The sequence below is a fragment of the Buteo buteo genome, chromosome 24 (assembly GCF_964188355.1).
Source record: "Buteo buteo chromosome 24, bButBut1.hap1.1, whole genome shotgun sequence".
NCBI lineage: Eukaryota > Metazoa > Chordata > Aves > Accipitriformes > Accipitridae > Buteo > Buteo buteo.
The window spans coordinates 14,073,769-14,096,522 of NC_134194.1; the positions used below are offsets into that span (position 1 = coordinate 14,073,769).

Below are 22,754 nucleotides of genomic sequence, written 5' to 3' on the forward strand. Positions count from 1 at the left end.
TTTACGATACAGAACAAAAAGGTTCATTTTTATTCATTTAACTCAAAGTAAAAAAGGATGCCAGAAAGATTTTGATGCAAACTTATGTCTTCCATTTATCAACAGGCAAAGTTTGGCCCTAGTAGGAACCGCATGAGCCTCCTAATGCTGCCTCACCAATGCATTTGGTTATGGTACAGACTCAAGACTAAGAGTAAAAAAGTACACTCTTCCCATGATTGGGCTCGTCAGCTTTTAAATATCTTTAAATTAAAGCTGCCAGCAAGGTCTTACATCCTTCTGGAGAATAAAAACTACCAAGTACATCCATTCACTTCAAAAGAGCACCTACTGCAAAGCAACAATTGTAGAGACTGTCCCCATTCACACTCAATGTCTGAGATGTTATAGGAGCCATCTTGTATTGCATTTCAAGTCATTTAAGCACCCACAAATCTTCTGTGAAAACAGGGCAGAAATAGCCTCAGTGGAAAAATCAGCATCAGATGTACACATTTTAGGACTTCAAAAACAAGTCTCAGGTGGAACTTGAGCTCACAAAAGCGTTCTGCAAAGCCTGTGCACAGAGGTGGGTACTTTTAACTGCATTTTTGAATACAGCCAGTTAACTAGAATTATTATGGATTTCTCTGTAAGTGGTCACTTATGTCACATAATAGTAGATCAATGAAAACTGTATTCATTTCTAGGCATTTACACTAACAAGAATGATTATAGTTAAGGGTCTCCTGGCATTTCCATTACAAATCTATTTTTCGGAGACTTACACATCAGCTATAATAATATATTTTTGACTGAAACTTGATAAGAAAGGTCTCAGCTATGCTTAACTCAGTAAATGTTCCTACACCTTTGAAAAGGCTTCTTGCAAAATTGGAAAAAGAAAGTAATTTTGCAAGTAATTTTTCTATCTACTTACTTAGGTTGTTAAGCATTTTATCCCGAGCAACCTAAGATGGCAGATGCTACAAGATGTGAACATTACATCTCTAATTCTATTAAGGATGGAATTCCTAAAAGCATCCCACATCACAAAATATCAGTGAAAAAGAACAACAGGACAGTATAATGGATTGAGCATTCACATAAATTTTAGGAAGATTTCAGACTGATTAAAAGGCTTCTTTGGTCATTTCTGGACTTACATGATTAGTGAAACAATCTAAAAAACCAAATCATTTCATGATAAGGAATAAAAAAAAAAACCAGTTACACTCCTAAATTATTTAATTTAGAAACTCAGTCTACTGGACCTTCAAACTAATTTTTTTTTACTTAAATTTTATGACTCCTTCAGTGCATATCTTGTGAAACATGGATTAACACTGTTACTCTCACACCCCTGGGAGAGCCAACAGAGCCTATTGGGTCAGCAGTCCTTGAAAGAGAAAAAAAAATTCCACAATGCCCTACAGCTCCTTTGGAGCTGCAGGGTCTATTAACTCAAAAATACACTTCATAAAAGAAACAAATATGTATTATACAACAGACCATAACGACTTCTGGACTATTGGGTAATAACTGTTATGCAAATGACAACACCTATATACCCTTACGGACCATAAGGAATTAATAATATTTCACTGCTCTTGCTAAATGGATGCAATAAAGTATGTTTAAATTTTTTTTACAAAATACCTTTTTAAAGGCCTATACAGAGAACAAATAAGTTTGAGCACTAATATTACTCAGTTGAGCAGAAAGGATCTCTGTTCCAAGTATTAAAAAGCAATTTAAACTTCCATTAAAAAAAAATAAATCTATAATAGAAACTAGGACCAGATTTTCAAAAGGGCTCTGCATCCATGGCAGTGAATAGTTTTTCAAGAGGCTTCAGTATCTTATTCAGATACTTAATTATTACATGTTTTAAAAGGTAGTTCTCACTGCGAAAAAAATGCCTTCAGTTCCTCAAAAGCAATAGGAACTTCCAGCTACTTCACAGCTGTACGCAATGGAAGAACTTGAATGAGAAACACTTCTGAAAATCTATGTCACAAGAGTCACAGTTCTCAGACATCCTAAATATATGAAAACTCACAAACTTTTCTGGAAGACATTCTTCTCATCTCAAATGGGTTTAGCATGACCTTTACCTAACTCGACACTTTGTGCCCATTTTTCTCCAAGGGTTGTATCTAAAAAAAAAAGAAAAAAAAAACCAAACCCAAAACATTTAGGGCATTTTGCACATCAGGGCCCTTCACCATATGTCAGTCCAAAACAACTTTTCAAGAAAATTGTCTGTCATGACTCACCTCTGGAAAAGGTTATGCTCACAAGTTTCTGCCATTTTGACTATTTAGTTTCCCAGTTCCCGAAGACCTGTACTGCAGTTCTATTCAGGATGGAGATGTTCCAGGTGAGCAGTCATGTTGTTCCTCCTTAAGCCCATTCAGACAGGTTTACAATATTTAAATCTCACAAAAAAGTAGATAAAGCTAGCATGGATAAGTCATGCCTAACATAATAGCAAGTCATGGCTACCATAATTCAAAAACATTTCCAGCAACAGAGAAGGTAAAGGGTGTGTTGGCAGCGTAGGTTAATTCACAACATTAAACCCTCTGTTCCTGGTCCTCTGCAACCTGAATACTTCCATTCACAACCACCATAGGCTAAGAAACTATTTAGAATAGAAGTTCACTGCACCCAGGCTACTATGCAGCAAAGAATTAAAAACTCATGACCACAGGAAGGAGACATTCAAGAGCAGCAATCAGGGCACTCAACTGTGAAAGAAAATTCTGGTTTTTAATCCATTTTCACAGAGTTGCTTAGTTAATGGAAATGCCTATTCATTAAAGAAGAAAAGAAATAGTCCAGAGAACAGGCTCTGGAACAAGGACTTGCCACTTCAAGCAGCTGGATTGGTTTTAATATGCATTCATTAGAGTAATTTAATATACTACCCCTGTCCAAGGCCAAATTTCCTGTAATTTCTTTCTTCTACTTGTTCAAAATTTATAGAGCTGAATTTGTCTTTCAGCACAATCACAATGAATCAGTGGTTTGTCTATAGGAAAATCAGTGGAAATATACTGCCATACCCACAACAGCACACACTTGAAATGCAAAATGCATCTCTCAGAAGGGTTGCTTTTTTTTCCCCCATGTAGTTAAATTCTTATTACTTGAAAACTAACAAATGACTAACAAGTGAAGCCCTCTGTCAGTATTTACAGAATAAAAATTAATAGGATTTAACCTTGATGGAGATATGCAAAAAGCAGCTCAAGATAGACACAGTCCCCTTGTTCTTTAAGTTTGTGGACATGGGAAGAGCTCACACTTTAAATGCTTTATCTGGCCTGTGATAACCTACCTTAAATATGATCTACAAATTCTATATTCAGTTGCATACATGTCAGACTCCTGAATGTTAAATGTCTTTTCATATTTAGAACAGAAATTTTAGTTTTGATTGGGAAGTAATTACATATTTATTTGCAAAATTCATACAGAAAGGACATATGCAGTAGATGCGATTCCAAGTCTGGGAGAATCTTTGCATTAATGAGCTGATTTGAAAATATTTAGCCAGACAATTTGCATGCCAAGATCTTCATGGGCAAAACCTATAAAGCGAGAGCACTGCTACTTCACAACCTGGCCTTCAGACAGGTAAGACTATAACTGTAAATATGCCCACTTTATCACTATTCTTACAAGGCTTGCGTTATACTAGCCATTATACGTCCATCATATATAGCAGTGCTGTCAAGAAACACGAGCAGGTTGGGAATCCCTGTATAAGCATAGTAAGAGTAATTACAATAAAGCACAAAGGCTGCTTCTGTCCTGTTTATCTTTTTGTCAGCCCACAGTACGTCTACAATTTTAATGTAATTATGCACATTCATTTATTTTTAAATTACAGATTGCATCCACCCATAGTAGCCAATTTTTCAGTATTAATAACTCAAGACATTTGACTATTTCTAAAGTTCTTAACTCTAAAGACAAACAAAATGCTATCTTCCATTACTTAAAAGAGGCATTTCAAAAATTACCTCATGGATGAGCACCCTCCTTTCAAATGAAGGGACTAAATCTTCCTTACCTAATTCATACAAGCACTTGCAGAGACCTACAGCATTAACGACTAAAAGCCTACAAGGAATCTGAATTGCTTCTAGAAAAATAAAAGAATTATTACTATATAAGACTGTACTTCAACATTGTTGAATACCAAAGGCTCTACTATAAGCCTTGCAGAGGGCTGCACAGGGTCTAAGGATAAAAAAGGGAAGGAGGAATAATAAGGATTTAGTCATGGTGCACTGACAGACTTTAGAGTCACTAAGAAGCACAAATACGACCACTGGAACAGCTTAAACTTATAACAAGTTTGTAGAGCACAACATAAAAATCTTTCATTCTACTACATGGCTCATCTATAAAGATTTTATGTGATTTTCAATAGAGAAGTTATGAAATAAAGCAGCCTACAGTAGGAGCTAACAAAGTACACTTCATGTTCATTCCCACACTTTAGCACCAAGACACTGCCCATAAACCATATTAAAGATAAATATGTCTTTTCTTCTATGGCAGGAGCCAAATTACTTAAATATTTATAGGTCAAGGCTTTCTAAAAACAAGGCGGCAATAATTATTAATTCAGTTGTACAAATCACCTCCAAGGCAATCTCTTTAAATTACTGACAACCATCCCCTGGTCTGCGGAAGCGAGCGATCACTTTGAAAAATCACCACCACCAATGAAACAAGAAGATTTTCTACTGATTAAAGTTTTGCAACACTGTAGCACACCGAAAGCGCAATCCAATTAACAAACCATTTATATTGACCTTAAAAAGAAACAAGAATTATGTCATGCTTCTATATATATACAATATCGATACACATAATATATGTAAATATACATAATATATTATTGCTTCTGAACTAGCTTATAGAAGTAGTTACAAACTCACTACATTCCTGCGTATATGTTCTAGAGAAATCATTAAATACTGTGGCTATATATCTTCTAGCAAAACCAACATGAAAACTTCAATCCACGTGTAGTATACCAGTAGAAACACTCGCTTTCGTCCCCAAGAATAAACATTTTACTTGAACATGGGAGCTCTTATTTATTTTTACATACCTTAAAGCTAAGAAAGGAAAATACCTGAATTAGACACATGTAGTAACAAGAAATGGAAATCCATACTAATGTAATTTAGTCCAGTTCAAAAAGAAAGGTCTTGTGATGTTATCCCAGACAATAACTGAAGGAAAAGGTGAAACAGGGCTTTCCGTAAAAAAAGTTCTCATTTCTAAGATATACATCACCTGCTCTGCATTCACAGGAGTCTTTGTAGACACTTCAGTATGAGTCAGTAGTGTACAAGCACAGTAATTTGGCGAGAGCCAAATTCAAACTATCTGCTGAGAAATGTAATTTTGTGTGAAGAAACATATGCATCTACGACACAGGGGAAATAATAAAACCAACAGTCTCTAGCAGCAGGAAGTATTCAGGATTAGGGAAGCAACACCTTCCCAATATTTCTAATATTTCATTTTCAATGCATTTTCAGTCCTGTCCTCTCCTTATTCTCTGTATGGATCATGTACAGCAACATGTACAACTAGAATGGATCCACAAAAGAAGATATTGCTGACAGGAACCATTTTTCTCACCTCTTTCTGTACCAGTGTATATAGGACACTTTTTTTCCTGGTTTACGATTTTCTTTCTTTTCATTTTTCTTTACTAGGACTTTCCCCCTGAGTTTTCTGGTTTGGAACAGCTCCACCCTATTTCCTTACCACTTAACCCCCATTTCTTTTTATATCACAAGCCATCTCTTCCCTTTTCACACATAAAGATAATTGCTGCTACTTGAGAGGTAGTCACACAGCTCCTGTTGTTTTCATAATCTAAACCTATGTCTCTTGAGCTTTGTTAATGTCCCTACAGAAAACACCTCAAAAAAACATGAGAGATTTTAAGAAAACCATTACTGGGTCTCTATTATCAAAAGCAACTGAAAGTCAGAGGTCTATCAGCAAACTACAGCTGTGCCTGTACTTTTTTAGACTGAGAATATTCTGATCTATGAGCATTATACTTACTATTCTATGCAACTTTGGCATATCTCAAAGATAGAAGTGAAATATAATATAAAAAAAGCTTATTTTTCTTTTTAGAGCTTCGCAGCTATTAGGATCTGTTGTGTAAAACTTGGCATACACTAATAAGTAAACCTTTCCCTGATAGATGGTAACAGCTCCTTTGTTTCTCCAACTTGCACTTGATGGAAGGATTATGTACTCAATCAACCCTAATGGCTCCCACTAAGACAAACCAATCTATTGTATCTATTTAACTCCATGTACACATGCTGAGTCCACGTGCCAAAATCTGTACAATGATAAGCAAGCACTTTAAATTAAATAAACTGTTCAGATTCCTCTCTGCAGACCCCCAATGACCCACAGTATGAATAGTTATATTTCATTAAATATACAACCCTCTACCTCAAAAAGTGTATATTTCCTGGATAAAAAAATAAAATATATATCTGTAGAACATTTCTCTCTCTTTTCAAGACATCCTGTACTAGAATCCCAGAATAGCCACAGACCAAGGAAGGAAAAAAAAAATTAATGTTGACCTATTTAATACAGAATAAGCCAAGACATTGAAAACCACCACATGACCGACATTATCCATAGAAATCCTCATGTCTTATCTAGATAGATCAAATGCACAACATGTTATGCAGAATCTTCAGTGGTGTCTAGGGAAGAAAATTTATTTCTGTTCTTCTTAATAAACCTGTACCAATTTTTTAAAACAGTTTGAGGGAACTGTTGGGAGGAAAGGGGAGAAAATTAGAATGGAGAACAGTCTTAGTTGCTGTGTTGTCAGGGGCTCCAATAATTAACTAAGGAGATGAAAATGTGCAAACGTGACATCTCAGCTAGCACTGGTTATTAAAAAAAAAAGTGACTATTAAGCTCTCTAGAGATATTATTTTTACAATAAGTAGCATTAAGGAAAAGGAAGCTAAGAAGAAAATTCAAGTACTATAAGAAACACCTGGAAACTACCTTGAGAAAATTAGATTAGACTTACTGCAGTACAGTTAATCTTACATAAGATCAAATTCATTAGCCCAGGAAAACCATTTGAGTAGCTTTCACCCCCCTCCATGTTTGTTTTCCATTGTTACCTGAATAAGAAAAACCTTAAGAAAATCTACAGTATAACTAGCATAAAACATACAGTCAACAATACTGCAGGGCCTCATCCAGAGAAGTGAGTGGAATTAGCCATAATCATTATTGTACTGCATAAAATCATTACCTGATGTATATTTTTTCTTGGGGGGGGGGTGGGGGGGGTGGGGGGTGGGGGGGGGGTGGGTCCAAAGAGTCATGACACTTGTCAACAAACACATATGCCTGAAGCTCTCAGTTCTGTCATGTGCATTCAGTGCATTCCCCAGAGCTGGAAAGAATTATGTTCACAAGTACCAGTACTTAGAAACCATTCTTGAAATACAAGATATATGCCAGTTCAAGTTTCTGACTACAAAAGGTTAAACAGCTTACAGTTTCAACTCTGTTGCATACAAGAAATAATTTGGAAGGCAGCTGTAAAGCCTGTTACACTACTAGTTTGTTATGATGTGAAGTATTTATCACCTCTTTAAGAATTCAGAGTCAACAATAATTTTCTTGAACATGCTAAACACACACTTACTTTCTATAACAGCGACTCTGAATTCTCCTGTTCAACACAGTAAAAACTTTATGATTTACTTCATGACACTGGAGACAAGCCTTCTGCCTGCAGAGCAGGACAAATGTATATGGTAGATGGAATGTGTCAAGACTGGAAGAGAAGTGTAAGGATGATAATTTTAAAGTAAGTTAACATTAGAATTAACAGAAATGATCTCAAGCTAAATAACTATGATTATTTAGCCTTCCTCCCAAGGCAAAAGTTTGATCCCAATAATGTTAATACATGACTCCAGGCAATGATTTGCCTTTCTCTCAAGTCAGTGGTGTTTGCCATGACTACAGGCAGAGCAACAGCAAGTCCACGGCTCAGAAATATAGGTCCATAAATCCCAAAGATTCTTTCTTTGTCTCTCATTATCTCAGAAAGCTTTGCATCAGCTAGCATTCAATGGTATTCCTCCTGGTTTCTACCCCAAATTCTGGTGACTTTGCAAGGAAAAAAAATCAAGGCCTTAGTATACTAAGTATTTTGTTATCTGCTTGCATGTGTCCTCATCTACTTCAGGCCTATTGGGGTATGTATATTAGTACTTGTTATGCTATACAGATCATTGCAAAATGAACTGCTACATGTTACATTTTGCAGTTAAGCAGATTAAGAAAATAATCTTGGGTTGGAATCTCTTCTGAAACTGTAAGTGAAAAAAATTATGTAAAATGAGTGCCTGGTTTTAAGAAATAGGTAGCTTCTTAGTGTAAAATGAGCCCAGAGTTTAAATGCTTTAGGCAAATGTGTGGGACAAAATTGCTTATACATTTCCCCTCCCACCCCCCAGAGTTCTGCTGATAGTCTGAAAAGACTTTTCTCACAAAGGTCAAACATTTCATTATAGAAACACAATAAACTGACTACAGAATACTAAAAATAATACTCAGTTTTATAGTTTGTGTATGTCAGATCACGGTATTCTGATGGGCTATCACCCTTATTTGGAAACCAAATTTCTAGAAATCATTGAAAGAAACAAAGAAAATACGATTCACAAGAATCTTCACAAACTTTTCACATGAAAAGAAAGCATTTGGCACTACCTTCCAGTTTTGAAGGGATGCAAGGATATAACACTGACCTAGTAGATCACAGTTCCATCAAGAAAACCCTCATCATTCCCACACTGCTCATGGCTAAGAAATAACTCTGTATGTCCATATCTCCCCTACCCGTAGTTCTTTTAATGAAAAGCAAGTGGTTTAAAATACAATGCAATCTTCTTTCTTTGCACTTAAAGCTCCTGAAGGTAGAATACTAAATTACAAGTTTAGTGAAACAAAGTGTGGAAGCCCATTTTAACCACTTAGAAATATTTCACAAGTAATGTTGCTCAAGGTGAAATTATTCAGAATTTTCCTGGTATCTTGAAAAAGAGCAGTATCAAGCTCTCTGTCACCCAGTCCTCCCAGTCTCACAGCACAACCACCAGTAATGTCATCCTCAAATTAGGCCAAGGGCTGTATTTTACATTATGAAAAAACTCCTGTACATCATACAACACATCCAGTTTGAGAACAAGTGTTTGCCAATTCATTCAGTGCAACACGTCTGAGAACCCAAAGATGCCACTGAGGAATTAAACAAAATATTTTAGTAGTAGAATGATATTAACAACGGATAGCTTTCAAAATATTATTTTCAAATGCATCATTACAGCTACAGCAGTATCCCTAAAATCACATTTGTATTTAGAAAGACATTTCCTCACAACTTCTTCAAGAATAATGGAAAGTTTGCTTCAAACAATAAACTTCTATCACTAGTAACAAATATTTCACAAAACCATATTTATTTTGTATCAGCTGGTGCTACCATACTTCATAGTCTTTATTTTGTCCTTCTCATATTCTCTAAAACTCCCTAAGAGTACTAGGCCAAATTCTGTGCCCTTAACCAAGTAAGGTGTAAGTTAAGATAAAAACTTCAAAACTTGGCCCCAGACACTTGCAAATAAGGAAAGTAAGTGTTAGAAAAGTTTAGTCTAAACCAAGAACAGCTTATTCTACAGTAAGAATCTGAGACTTCTCCAATTTTCTCCACACTTCATTAGTCTCCCAGGTAACGAAAGCAAAACATAGAAAGCGGTGAGTTATTATAGTATGAACAAGTTCAGCATTTGAGTACATTCAATTCAAACTATTTAGATAAGAGAGACAAACGTCTTGAAAAATTAAAATTGTAAAATCATTGACTCGGTCATGACCATCCAAAATAGTGTCAGGCTGGTAAGCTTTGGATACCCACAGAAGTAAAAAACGCCTTTTTTTTTTTTAATCGAAAGTGCACTGCTAAGACAAAACAGCAAGTTATTTTTTTAATGCCACAACAAAAAAGCAAAGCGCGAAAGGCATAAAACCAGGTGAGCCATTCACACCTCGACTCGAGGTGGACCCGGCGAGGGGCAGGCTGCGCGCCCGCCCAGGCGGGGCGAGGCGCGGCCCCGCGGGCCGGGTGCGCGGGAGCGGCCCCTTCCGCGCGGCGCCCCGCGGAGCGGCAGCGCGGCCAGGCGGCGGCGGGGTGCCGTGCGGCCGCGCGGCCGGCAGGGGGCGCCGTTGCTCGCGGCAAGGCGGCGCGGCCGGGCGGGCGGGCAGCGCCTCGGGAGCGCTGCCGCAGGAACCGGCCTTGCGGCCGCCCCGGGACTCCCACCTCCCCCGACTCCATCGCTGGGGGGGGTGGGTAAACGCGACCCTCGTCCCGCCCCCTCCCCCTAGCCGCCCCTCTCAGAGGCGGCGTGCTCCTCCCTGGCTGCGCCCCGGGGCGGGAGGCCTCGCCGGGTCCCCGCACGCCCGCGGGCACCGCTCCGCCTCGGCAGGGGCGGGGGAAGCGACAGCCACCCCCCTCGGAGAGCGACCGGCCCCAAACCCTAAATACTCACCATATTGACTTCTGAGACCATATCTATACTGGCAATGTCTATGTTCATGCCAACAGCCACTGGGGGACCTGCAAACCAACAAGATGGTCCGCAATGTGATCTCCACGAACTTAACTCATTCTTACCAGAGTTAGCAGGACTAAGACGGCGTCGAAATGAAACGTTTCAACAAAACCAGGAAGTCAGAAGGAAGGCGAAAAGTGTTCCCCACGCCTTCCCTCCCCCTCCCTCCCAAACGCAAGCAAAAGCAGGCGCCCGCCGATCCGCGGGGAACGTGCGTTCGCACCGGATTCACCCCGTGCGCCCCCCGCCAGCTGTAGCGGTGCTTTATGTAACACGCACACACGTGTTAGCAGCGGGGCTCTCCGCGCTCCGCCGACGGATGCGCACCCAGGGAGAGCGGGGAGCGGGGCGGCTGGGGGCCAGCCGGGGGCCAGCCGGGATGGGGGGGCTCCCCCCCTCTCCCCCCCCCCCGCCCGGGAAGCGCGGCTCCGGCGCCGGCCTCCGCGGCCGCGACCCGGCTCGCCACCCTCAGCCCTCCGCTTTGGCAGAAGGGGCAGCCCAGGGGACGGCGGCCAGTGAGCCCCGGGGGTGGGGGCAAGGGGACGCCCACGACGAACGCGTCCGAAATAAACTAGTCCGAAGTAGGAGCATGCGGGGGGTTAAACGACATTTTTGTATCAGTTAACAGCACATCTTGTACTCAAAAATAGTAACTGTGATCACAGGCACATTAGGCTGAGAGGAACAAACGTTGGGTAAACTTAAGAGATTTACATCTCGATAAAACCAGTTAAGCAAAGGTTTAATTACAGGTTAACAAAGTATCAGCACACGCAGAAAATGAGGGACCGATTACAAATATGCAAGAGATTTAAGTGATCGCATTAAGAGCGCCCTGTGCTAAGAAATTTGAGTATCAGTGGGCTTAACTTTGGGTCGGCTTGAGAAAATGGCAACACACACACACCCCAAAGCAACAGCACCCACAACACGTTTAAAAACCACACACACCAAAGGTACACAGCCCGGATACGTAATCTCTCTTATTCAAAAGCAGTCAAATTACCTCCAAAATCTGGCCTCAAGCGAATGTCATAGCCCTTCAGCAGTCTATCCACGGTCTCTTTTACCAGTGACATATTACTAGGGTCATTGACACTAAAGAAAAAAAAGAATAATACTACATTATTTCTTATTTCTCAGACCCAAGCTGTACATTCCTCTCAGCAGCAGCATGCAGTGCAATTCAAAGTAAAGCAAAAGAGATACCTTCATCACTTACCTCTGTGCACACACCACGGCTATTATTAAAGGGAATGACCAAATCCCAAAGTAACCCTTCTTCCGGACTCTCAGCATCCCTTTAGCTTTTGATATGATTTAGGATTTCAGTGAAGAGAAGAAGAGATCCAACTTATTCTGGCCAGTGCAGTAATTCTAATGTGAAGCGCATGCGCACGGCGTACCACAACATCAAAAGGAGCAGTGGTTGCTGCTGGAGATGGAGCAAATTTCCTTGCCAAAAAAAAAAAAAAAAAAAATTAAAGGGGAAGAAGGAAATGCATTATTTAAAAAAAAAGTCATCCACAGGAGGATCGAGTATATTTTTGTTGTCCTTTTTGTTAGTATAGAATATAAATCACAGCAAGGAGAGAAGTTTTAGGAGTTGCAGGGTACAGCGGCTTTGCAACCTGGTTTAAAGGGGGGGCGGGGGAGCGCTGGACGGACTCGGATTAGACAGAGGGAGAACAGGTTAAAAAGGGGAATGTACAGCCTACGTATGGTGCCAGGGGCAGGTGAAGGGGGGGGTGGGGTGGAGAGGGGCAGTTTAACTTTTTGGTCCCTGGAAAGAACCGCCTGAAGCGAGGCGAGGTGCGGACAAAGGAGCCGGCGCTTGCAACGGGGGCGGGCGGTGGGGGAGGAGGGGTGATGGGCGCCTACAGTAATTCTCAGGAAAAGAAAAAAAAAGGGGGAAAAAATGATGACGAATAGTTCCTTGTAAGAGGGGATTAGGCTGCTTCCTTCCTTACTGTGCTGCCAGGCGCTGTTCCAGGGGCAGAGGCACTGGGGACTGAGGGGGTCGCCGGCTGCCGCCGCCGGCTCCCACGGGTCATTTGCTGGTGCTTGAGGGGCGGGCGCGGAGCCCCCGCGGCCCCGCTGCCCCCCGGCTGGGCCCACCGGCGCATTTGCCGTGTATCGACCGATGTTTAACCCAGGGATGCAAGTTCCTCAGGTAGAGCTAAGCCTGGCCACGGCGCTGGGGGAGGAGGGGGGGGAAGGGGACGAAAAACACCACCCTGAAAGGCAGTCAAGCTTTTAGTGACCATCCAGACCCGGCGCAGGTTCATAAGCCCACTTACCTTCGTGGGTAAAACACCCAAGCTCTTCAAATGCAGCGTGCGATCCAATTAATGCCTCGGAAGAAACCGGAGACGAGAGGAAAGCTGATTTGGGGATGCTTTGAGTGACATTTAAATCCTGAGCAGAAAAAAGAGATAGAAAGGAGAGAGAGAAGGAAAAAAAATCAACCCCCGAAAAACAACAAACACCGGAGTTAAATTATTCCTCGCAAATCTGCTTTGTGCTCGCAGCTCCTTTTACACCACCTCCTCCTCCTCACGCACATACCCGCTCGGCCCCGCAGATCTGTGCTGCTTCACCGAGCGGATCTGGGCGTGCACACGTCCTCGGCCGGCCCGGGCTGCGCGGGGAAGGGATTGGGAACACTTGGGGCGTCAATTAACAAAAGAAATATTTAACTCGCTGCAGGAGGGTGGAGGAGGGAAAAAAAAAAAAAAAAAAAAGGAAAAAAAAGGGGGGGGGGGAGGGACAAGGGTGAGGGTGTTGCACAGAGAGCGAGGCGGGCTGGGCTGGTGAGCCCGCTCGCTCCCCGGCACGGCTCAGTCCCGCACGCACAGAGCTGAGGCGCTCCGGAGCTCCCTGCCCTGCCCTGCCCCGCCACCCCCGGGTCGGGCCACCGCCGCGTGTACTTCGCGGAAAGCGGAGGGAGCTGCCTCTCACGGCCGGGGCCGGGGGGTGCCGCGGGCGTGCACGACACCGAGCCCCCCCACAAACGCACCCTGGCCCGGGAGCAGGAGCCGCCGGGAGGGGTGGAGGGCCGGGGGGGGTGGCTGCCCGGGCAGGGCGAGGGAGGAAAGGGCAGAGGCGGGGGAGGACAGGGATGCGGTGGGATGAAGCCTCGCCTAGGGGAGCGGCGCTGCCCCCGAGAGACGGCAGGGCTGTTAAAAAAATAAACAGCAAAACCGTAAAAAGGCCGGTAGCGCCGAAAAGCAGGCAGCCATTTAACATGGACCGGCATCTACCTTGGCCGGAGCGCTAAAGAGCGGGGAAGCCCCGCGACGAGGACCGCAGCGTCCACCTGCCGCTGAAGCGGGTCCAGGGGAGCCGCCGGCGCGTCCTGCCCCCGAGGAGCGGCTCCCCCGCCCTCCGCTGCCCTGTCCTGCCAGCGAAAAGGGCTGGCAGCATTTCCAGCGGGGGGAACGAGTCCTGCCCCCCTCTCCCCACACTGTCAATGCCTTAAAACACCACATTGTGCCTTTGAGAGCAAGTAAGTATCAGCTTGGGTTTTGCTTCCAGGAAAAAAAAAAAAAAAAGACATGCTTTTGGGGGCTGGGGGGAATTCACCAAGACATATTTTCACCACCTTCTCCCATTTGTAACAACTCGAATTACACAGAGGAAGAAAATATGCTTTTCCAGATGAAACAGACAAGGTTTTGTGTGTGTGATAAATATAAAATGTCTCATTTGTGTATTCAAAAGAGAAAAACCCAAACCCAAACAACTAAAGTTAAAGAACGTTTAAGCATTTGTTAAAATTACACTCCCCACCCCCCCATACCCCCCCGCATTTTCCAGCTTTCTGTTCCATGGCTGATGTTACAGAGCCACTCTCCCTGTTCACCAGTGGAGGTTTCTGTTCTCACACAGCTAGTCTGCCTCACTGCCAAACCTCTTGAAATATAGCCCTGAAAGGAAGATGGTGGATACTCTGTGCAGTGAATCATTTTACTATAGATGTATAATAGATACTTTTTGTTTCTTCTGCAATCATATTATAAGAGGAGGAGGTCTCAAGGTAAAACACTCTAATCCTGCCCTGTGAAACTCACCTGAAAAGTGCTAACTTGGGACTATATCTGACACTCCTGATTTCTGACTCTCTGCTATTAATTACCATTACACCACAGAAATGTTTCATTCACCATGTCTGAATACGAACCAGATACCAACAAGAACCTGAGGCTCAAGGCTGGTAATATTCAGTGCTGGACTGACAGGAATTTATGATTTACATATCAGCATAAAATCAAGGGCAGAAAAGTACCGTATTTCCATGGAAATGTTAGAATAGTACACTCAAAGAATTCAAGCTATGCCAATATATCTAGCATTTGTTCTCTGATCAGGTGTATGCACTAATAATCAGGGATCACTCATTCTGGGCCCAGAGTACCACTGTGGCATGTATAGTGAAACCTGCTCTCAGTCTGGCTATTCCAGCAAAAAGGAATGGAACACCTCTCAAACAAATTCAATACAAATGGATATCATGGTGCATCATGTGTTGAAAATTAATGTATATCCTTGGGTTTTGGAAGTGTAAAAGCTCTATTGAGCCACGCTTGGGATGATCTGCATAACTCATTATCTTTGCTAGCTGTAAATGCACCACTGTCTAAATGGGTCTACACCAGTAACACTTCCTTAACACCATTCCAGGCTCTGTGTGCCCAAACAAGTCTGTGTGATAAGGGTATCATCATTATATATTGACATAGAGTAGGAAGTCATACAAGACTTTTTCTTTTGCAAATGGTTTCATGCTTTGCTATGTACTTTTGACAGTACCACTTTTTCTCTGACCACAGGGTTCTGGTCTCTGTCATTCAAAACTTCTCTGCACCTTCAAAATCTTCCATTTATTTTAAGCAACCTGTCAAAGAATCGTTCCCCTCTCTTTCTCACTTGTGTCTGTGTGTTTGATTGAAAAGGAGAGGAAATAACTGGTGTGAACACCAGCATTCGCAAGAGGCAGAACCGTTCATGTAACATGTTTAAGGATTGCTATCTAAGATTTTGGGTGTCTTACAATGGGGAAACATCCTGGTTCCCAGCTGGATATGATACTTCTAGCTCTAAAAATATCTCAATTAGATTACAAGTACTGTAATCTTGCAGAGAAGACAACAAAGATGGTCATATTCTAAATGCCAATTGCAGATTATTTTGATTCTTAGCTTTCAAGTTTAAGGAGTGCAAAAGAATACCACCCCAAATTGAAATACTCTAAATTAATGGCCCACAATCCTTGCTGAACAGCATGTGACACTATGCAAGAAATGGGCTATAAGCAACATTATACTTTGCTTGTCTTGTCAACCCTTGATTGTATCAGTATATTCCTGTCACTACAAGCAATATCCCAGGCCATGTACTGAGAACTGTTCTAAAGTGGTTTTCAAATAGTTTGTTGTAAATGTATAGATTCTGCAGAATAAGCTTTCAGATGGAGTAAGAATTTCAAGATAGGTTCTCAAGTGATCCAATCACTCGAGTCAGTAGAGACAGAAGAGATGCTGATTTATGCTAGCCCAAGAACAGTAGCCTTGTATCACAAGTAATGTAAGTGACAAGGACAAAATCCCACTTAAAAAAAAATTCTTTTCACTGCACCTCAACAGGCTGGTATGAATACAGTTCTATGAAAGTGATGTTTCTTGAGCTTTTGAGCATTTTGGTAAGACACAGTAGTATCAGAAACACTCAGATGAGAGTTGTTTCCATGTATCAGGTAATATTTTATTCTCTAAATTACAGAAGAATATTAGTAATAATTTATTTTGATACATGACTTCCATTTTCAACTCCTGTAAAGCTATCAATTAATGCAAAATAAAAAAAAATATATGGTCAACCCTTGTGGAAATTTCCTGAACAAAGTTTCAAGATACTTTATCTTGGTTTCATTTGTCATTTTAGGTCTTCAGATCTAGTATGTCACAGTCCATGCATCACACACCATCCCATTAGCAATCAGCCTGTCAGCATACAGACCCCTGTTACATCACACACAGAGAAAAAATTATTCATGCCGGTGTACCTTGATTCTGCTTTTCATGGTGTTCTGGTTTCAGCTAGGGTAGAGTTAATTTTCTTTCTAGTAGCAGGTATAGTGTTATGTTTTGGATTTAGTATGAGAATGATGTTGATAACACACTGATGTTTTCAGCTGTTGCCAAGCAGTGTTCATACTAAGTCAAGAATTTTTCAGCTTCTCATGCCCAGCCAGCAAGAAGGCTGGAAGGGCACAAGAAGTTGGGAGGGGACACAGCCAGGACAGCTGACCCAAACTGGCCAAAGGGATAGTCCATACCATGTGACATCATGCCCAGTATATAAACTGGGTGGAGCTGGCCTGGGGGGGTGATCGCTGCTTGGGAACTAACTGGGCATCAGTCAGTGAGTGGTGAGCAATTGCATCGTGCATCACTTGTTTTGTATATTCCAATCCTTTTATTATTATTATTGTCATTTTATTGTTATTATTTTCTTCCTTTCTGTCCTATTAAACTGTCTTTATCTCAACCCACAAGTTTTAATTTTTTTTTTTTCCTGATTCTCTCCCCCATCCCACGGGGACGGGGGGAAGTGAGCAAGTGACTGCGTGGTGCTTAATTGCTGGCTGGGGTTAAACCACAAGACATGGGCAATGGAATTCACTTTTGCATAACAACAATCTTCTGGGATTTACAGATTCATGTTAGCTTCAACTACTGTATATCTAAAAGAATCCAACGTGGTAAATCCATCAAAAAAAGCCATAGTGGATGCCAATTATACTGCTCTTGGCCCTTAAAAAATATGAAATTACCAGTATTGTGCAGAAACTGAGTCTGATAAGTTGTTTAGGAAACAAGTACCACTTGATACAGCATGATTTTCACTTAATTGCAAGAGAAGAGCAAATGGGAGGGGCAAGTAATAGTCTCTTATTGGTTTACATCCTTATGTAGGACTTCATGTGCTGGAGCTCATGTTTATTCATTCTGTGGCTCACTGCATGGCATCTCCACAGGGTTAAAGACACTATAGATAAGAACTTACCCCAGGTCATGACCTAGGCTGTACTTTATGAGTCAAAGACCTGCTATATCTTTTAACAAAATCTTTTGTGTAGCTTGGGATCAACAGATCTTAGATGTATATTGAGGAAAGTCTTTTAATCTGAAATTGAATTACAGGTTAAAAAAACATGGAAGTAAAAGATTGTGTGAGACATCCACAAGTGCTTTGATTGCAGACAATTGTTAGCAACTCAATGGGGGCTTGAGTGAAATACAAAATGTCTGGCATCTAGAATTATGATGGAATGAAATCTACAGTCCTCTTATCAAATCACGAAAGCACCACAAAAAGCCCTATTTCCTTCAAAGTGGTGGAATAAATAAGTTTAACAGCTATATGAGACAGCAATTTTTGAATTCCTCAATTTTAGCTGCATTGGCACTTAGCTAGCTAGGAAATGTCTACAGCATACGCATCTGATAGGAAGGCAGGGTAGGGCACAAGGAGTGATTGCATAGGGTAAGGATAGTAAAACACTTAAAAGACAGCAAAAAATGTACACTAAGATTATGTCACTCTGTGTCTAAATCTCCTCCATGCTGTTTGTGTAGGATTCGGCCCTGAAAGCAGATTGCAGAAACCTGTTATTAAATTAATGGAGTGGCATTTGTCTGCATCACTTGATTGCAGGATTTGGTCTTCCTTTCTAAGCTCTCTTGGATAGAGAGTTGGTTTCCTAGTTTTTTTATATTGGGTAATACATTCCAGAATACTGCTATAAACAATATCTGAGGGTTCTAAAACTGTTAGGTTGGAACCCTTTTATGAAAAATGAAAATTGTTTTCTTTTTAAAGCCATGCAGTTTCAAACATCAGCCTTGGGTTTGGTATAACTCTGTGCAAGTTTTAAGACTAAAATGGAAATCTGCATAGTTTTAGCTGGATTTTTCATAGCTGGAAGGACCTCACTACTTCAGAAAACTCCTCCTCATTATTACCACCACCTTGACCAGGTGAGGGGACAACAGTGGAAAAAATGAAGTAGGAGCTGATACAGGAAAATGAAATAAGTAAATTAACAGAGCAGATGAACAAGTAGTAAAGGGGGACAGAAGGAAGAATAGTGGAGGCAAGTGTTATGCCATGGCACAATGAAATATGAAGGTAGGAGAGCCATTTATTTAACAGGGACTCAAAAAAAAAATACTGCTCATTTAAACTAACATGTAAAACGTGAAACAGTCCTTCTACCTCAGAAATCAGACACAGTTTCTACATAAATTCTTTATTCTCTGCACAAAGGGAGATTATAGAAAAGTGATCGCCAAGACTCCTGACCTCTGTGATACCAACTGTCAAACATGTTTTGATCCAGATGAAATATTTTGAGACTTAAAATTTATTTTTCCTGTAAATAAGGAAACTTAACAGGATACTTTTAATGTAACTTGCCATTTGTAGTTGTAAAATATATTTTCACATGAAAAATATCTTAATAAAAGTAAACAAAACTGAAATAAACCAGCTGTGACCAGCATGCAACAGCCAAAGCATAATCACTGGATTCTATTTTAATAATGCAAAATATTTTACACTTTTATTTTAAAAGATACCAGTATTACGCAATGCACTTTCTAACTCAAACAAGCTCCTTGTATCTTCTGGTAAACAATCACCCAGGTTAAAAACTTTGTAATAGGAAGAGTTCAAGAAGTGCTATCAATGGATATAAGCAATACTCTAACTGCCCTTCAGGCAGACTTTTTTCAGTAAGAACTAGGAGAATACAAATTTGTATCTATCTACTGTAAAACAGATTACAGCTGTCCTTTCATTGGTGTGCTAGAAAGGGAGATGAACCTACTTTCTGCAAATGTATAGTATTTTTACTTCAAGCCTTCTTGGAGAACAAATGTAGAATGCACAGTGCTCCTCATAGTCTTTCACCTTCTTGCATGCCCCCCCCAAATGCGCTTGTGTCAATATTCCTATTCTTTCCTTGCTACCCTAAAACCTCAACTACTCCTATTGAGGAGGATATGTCCCACAGTGCTGCAGTAAGCATAAATACGTCTTTTGTAACACATTTTGCCCCTGACTGATGCTTTCTAACTTTGTGCATGCAGGCCAAATGTTTCATGGAATCAATACTAGCTCTACATCTTATCTGCCTCTATTTACAGATGCTAGAAGGTAGGAACTCCAGACAGATGTTTCTGTTCAGCAGCAATTACTATGTCTGAATGGAATAGTTTTGCTGACTTCAGAGTGTTTTTACAGAGCTGCATTACCCTCTACAGAAAGGGTATTATTACTTAAATGGTATACCATGGAAATGGAATAAAGGCCAGTGAAGATGGCAAGGCACTTGTCCAGCAAATGCAAAAACCACTGTTTCTACTTATCACAGAGAGCACTTGAAGAAGCAACTTACACTTTATGGGTATGTATGCATCAAAGAACATTTAAAGCAGTGCAAAGTATGTAAGACCAGATGAGTGAATGAACCACAGAATCTGAAAACAGAAAATAAAATAAACTTAGTATGGAGTACCCAGGTGTTGCAAATCAGTCTGTCGTGGTTTAACCCAAGTTGGCAACTAAGCACCACGCAGCCACTCACTCACTCACTCCCCACCCAGTGGGATGGGGGAGAAAATCGGGAAAAGAAGTAAAACTCGTGGGTTGAGATAAGAATGGTTTAATAGAACAGCAAAGAAGAAACTAATAATGATAATGATAACACTAATAAAATGACAACAATAATAATAAAGGATTGGAATATACAAATGATGCACAGTGCAATTGCTCACTGCCTGCTGATCGATGCCCAGTTAGTCCCCAAGCAGCAATCCTCCCACCCCCATTCCCCCCAGTTTCTATACTAGATGTGACGTCCCATGGTATGGAATACCTCATTGGCCACTTTGGGTCAGCTGCCCTGGCTGTGTCCTGTGCCAGCTTCTTGTGCCCCTCCAGCTTTCTCGCTGGCTGGGCATCAGAAGCTGAAAAATCCTTGACTTCAGACTAAACATTACTTAGCAACAGCTGAAAACATCAGTGTTATCAACATTCTTCACATACTGAACTCAAAACAGCACTGTACCAGCTACTAGGAAGACAATTAACTCTACCCCAGCTGATACCAGGACACAGTCCTAGAGGAAATTATAATAATCCTGGGAAAACAATTCAGAATGCCACAACAGGTAAAAAAAAACAAACCAAAACACCCAAACCAACAACAAAACTGAGTGTGGAATAATCCCTCTCAAGAAGGTATATACAGAACCAAACTCAGTAATGCTGTCAGTATTTATCACTTTGCATCCAAGGATCTCTCTAAAATACCTTAATGTTTCTGTGGATAGTTATCTTTCATTCTCTCCTCCCACCCCATTTTGTGCTCATACTTGGTAATTTACAAACAGCTATGATCTGGAAGAGATCTCATTCATGCAAATATGTAAGTGTCTACAATATTATTATGCCAATTTCACAGATGAGGTAGATGAAGCACGCACTGGCTAAGCACCCAAGCCGATTCCTACTGAAATTAATGGCAAAATCCACATTCAGCTCAGGAACATCAACATCAATGCCCATCTTGCAAAGCACTAAATGGTAGAAAACTGGAAGAGTGCCCAAGAGTCATGATTTTCCAATAACTTCTTACCAAAATGGTCTGTACCACATTACCAGGGAAATTAAAAAGAAATACTTTGTAATTTTTATCTAATGAAGTACTAGATGGAAATGAAAACATCCTCAGGTTCTTATATTTTTTGAAGCTAGAGCTTCCAAAATAGAGGATTTGTCTTATTGTAGAGAGGTCAGTCTGGTACAGGTATGCTCAGTCCTCAAGCAGTGATTGGGAGAGCTCAGAGAGGGTCTGAAGCGATTGTAAATTACCATTCTGAATTTGATTTGGGTGACCTCCTCCCTGATGTCTAGAGACATATCATGTCTATCCCCCATATGCCAACATAAGGTCACTTTAACAACTAGTATTATTGATCACTCCAGATGTGGACAGTTCAGTGAAATCTTAAACAGGGCAATAAAACTGTCTTCATAGTTCCTTTGAAGAATTGTGAATTAACCAGTCAGACCAAGAGCCTGTCACTGGAAGTAGAACAGCAGCTCTGGGTAGTAATACTAATCACAGTATTAACTTTGTAAATTTTTTCTCACAGGTAAAAAAAGCAGCTGAGTAATACCCATATTTGATGTTGTTACACAGCAGACTTAAAGTACTGCTCTGCATTTTATGTCTTAAAATGGCAATTTTAGATATCTCATGCCAGTTTAAATCAGGAGTAACTCTACAAATTTTACATCATTACAAAAAAAAAATGCCAAAAGTACAGTTTAGAGTAAGACCTTCTCTGTATAGTAAAATAATTACGCATCTTTATTTATGTATTTAGCTTAACTTTGGTTACACCCAACTGTTTAGCTCACAATGAAAAATTAAGTATGCTTTATGTAACTTCCACAACAAAGCTTGATAATCCTAACTCTATACATGAATAACTTGTACGTCCATTATGCCTCAGAGTTCAAGTTCAAAAAGATCTGGACCTGTCTTTCAAATATATTTTAATTTCTCCAGTTACACTCTATAAATGCAGGTAATTTGCATCACCATAAGGCATCAAGGGTCATTTGAACATGTCAAGAAATTAAGAGTTAAACACTTTCTCTCTATTTTTTTGAAGTTTAAGTCCTATTTAAATTTTTCTGTTTTGAAATTGACCAGCTTCTTCCAGGCATTAATAGTCCCTATTATGACATTTTACACTAAGTAAAAGATAGAGTTGACACTGTCACAACTTGTTGTTGAGGCTATGGATAAGAGCTCTTCTCTTTTCAGGGCAAGGCTGATGGCTGTTGCTGTCATTCACTTAAATTTTTTTTTCTGAACCCATCAGTTTTCTGATGTCGCTGTATGAGTCCATAGCCCCACAGGGGAGCATGCCATATACACAGGAGATTTGTCCATTACTGCCACATATGATTCTG

General features: G+C 40.8%; 1 protein-coding gene across 2 annotated transcripts in view; it reads right to left on the reverse strand.

Moving 5' to 3' along the window:
- GABRB2 (gamma-aminobutyric acid type A receptor subunit beta2) overlaps positions 1–11,999 on the reverse strand; it is a 171,677-nt gene extending 159,678 nt beyond the window's left edge. For both annotated transcript variants that reach the window (XM_075056694.1, XM_075056695.1), the window contains exons 1-3: positions 11,923–11,999; positions 11,707–11,798; positions 10,638–10,705 (exon numbers count right to left, since the gene is read on the reverse strand). In XM_075056694.1, the coding sequence (XP_074912795.1) occupies positions 10,638–10,705; positions 11,707–11,798; positions 11,923–11,999 (237 nt within the window). The remainder of the gene's footprint in view (positions 1–10,637; positions 10,706–11,706; positions 11,799–11,922) is intronic.
- Positions 12,000–22,754: the final 10,755 nt, after the last annotated feature.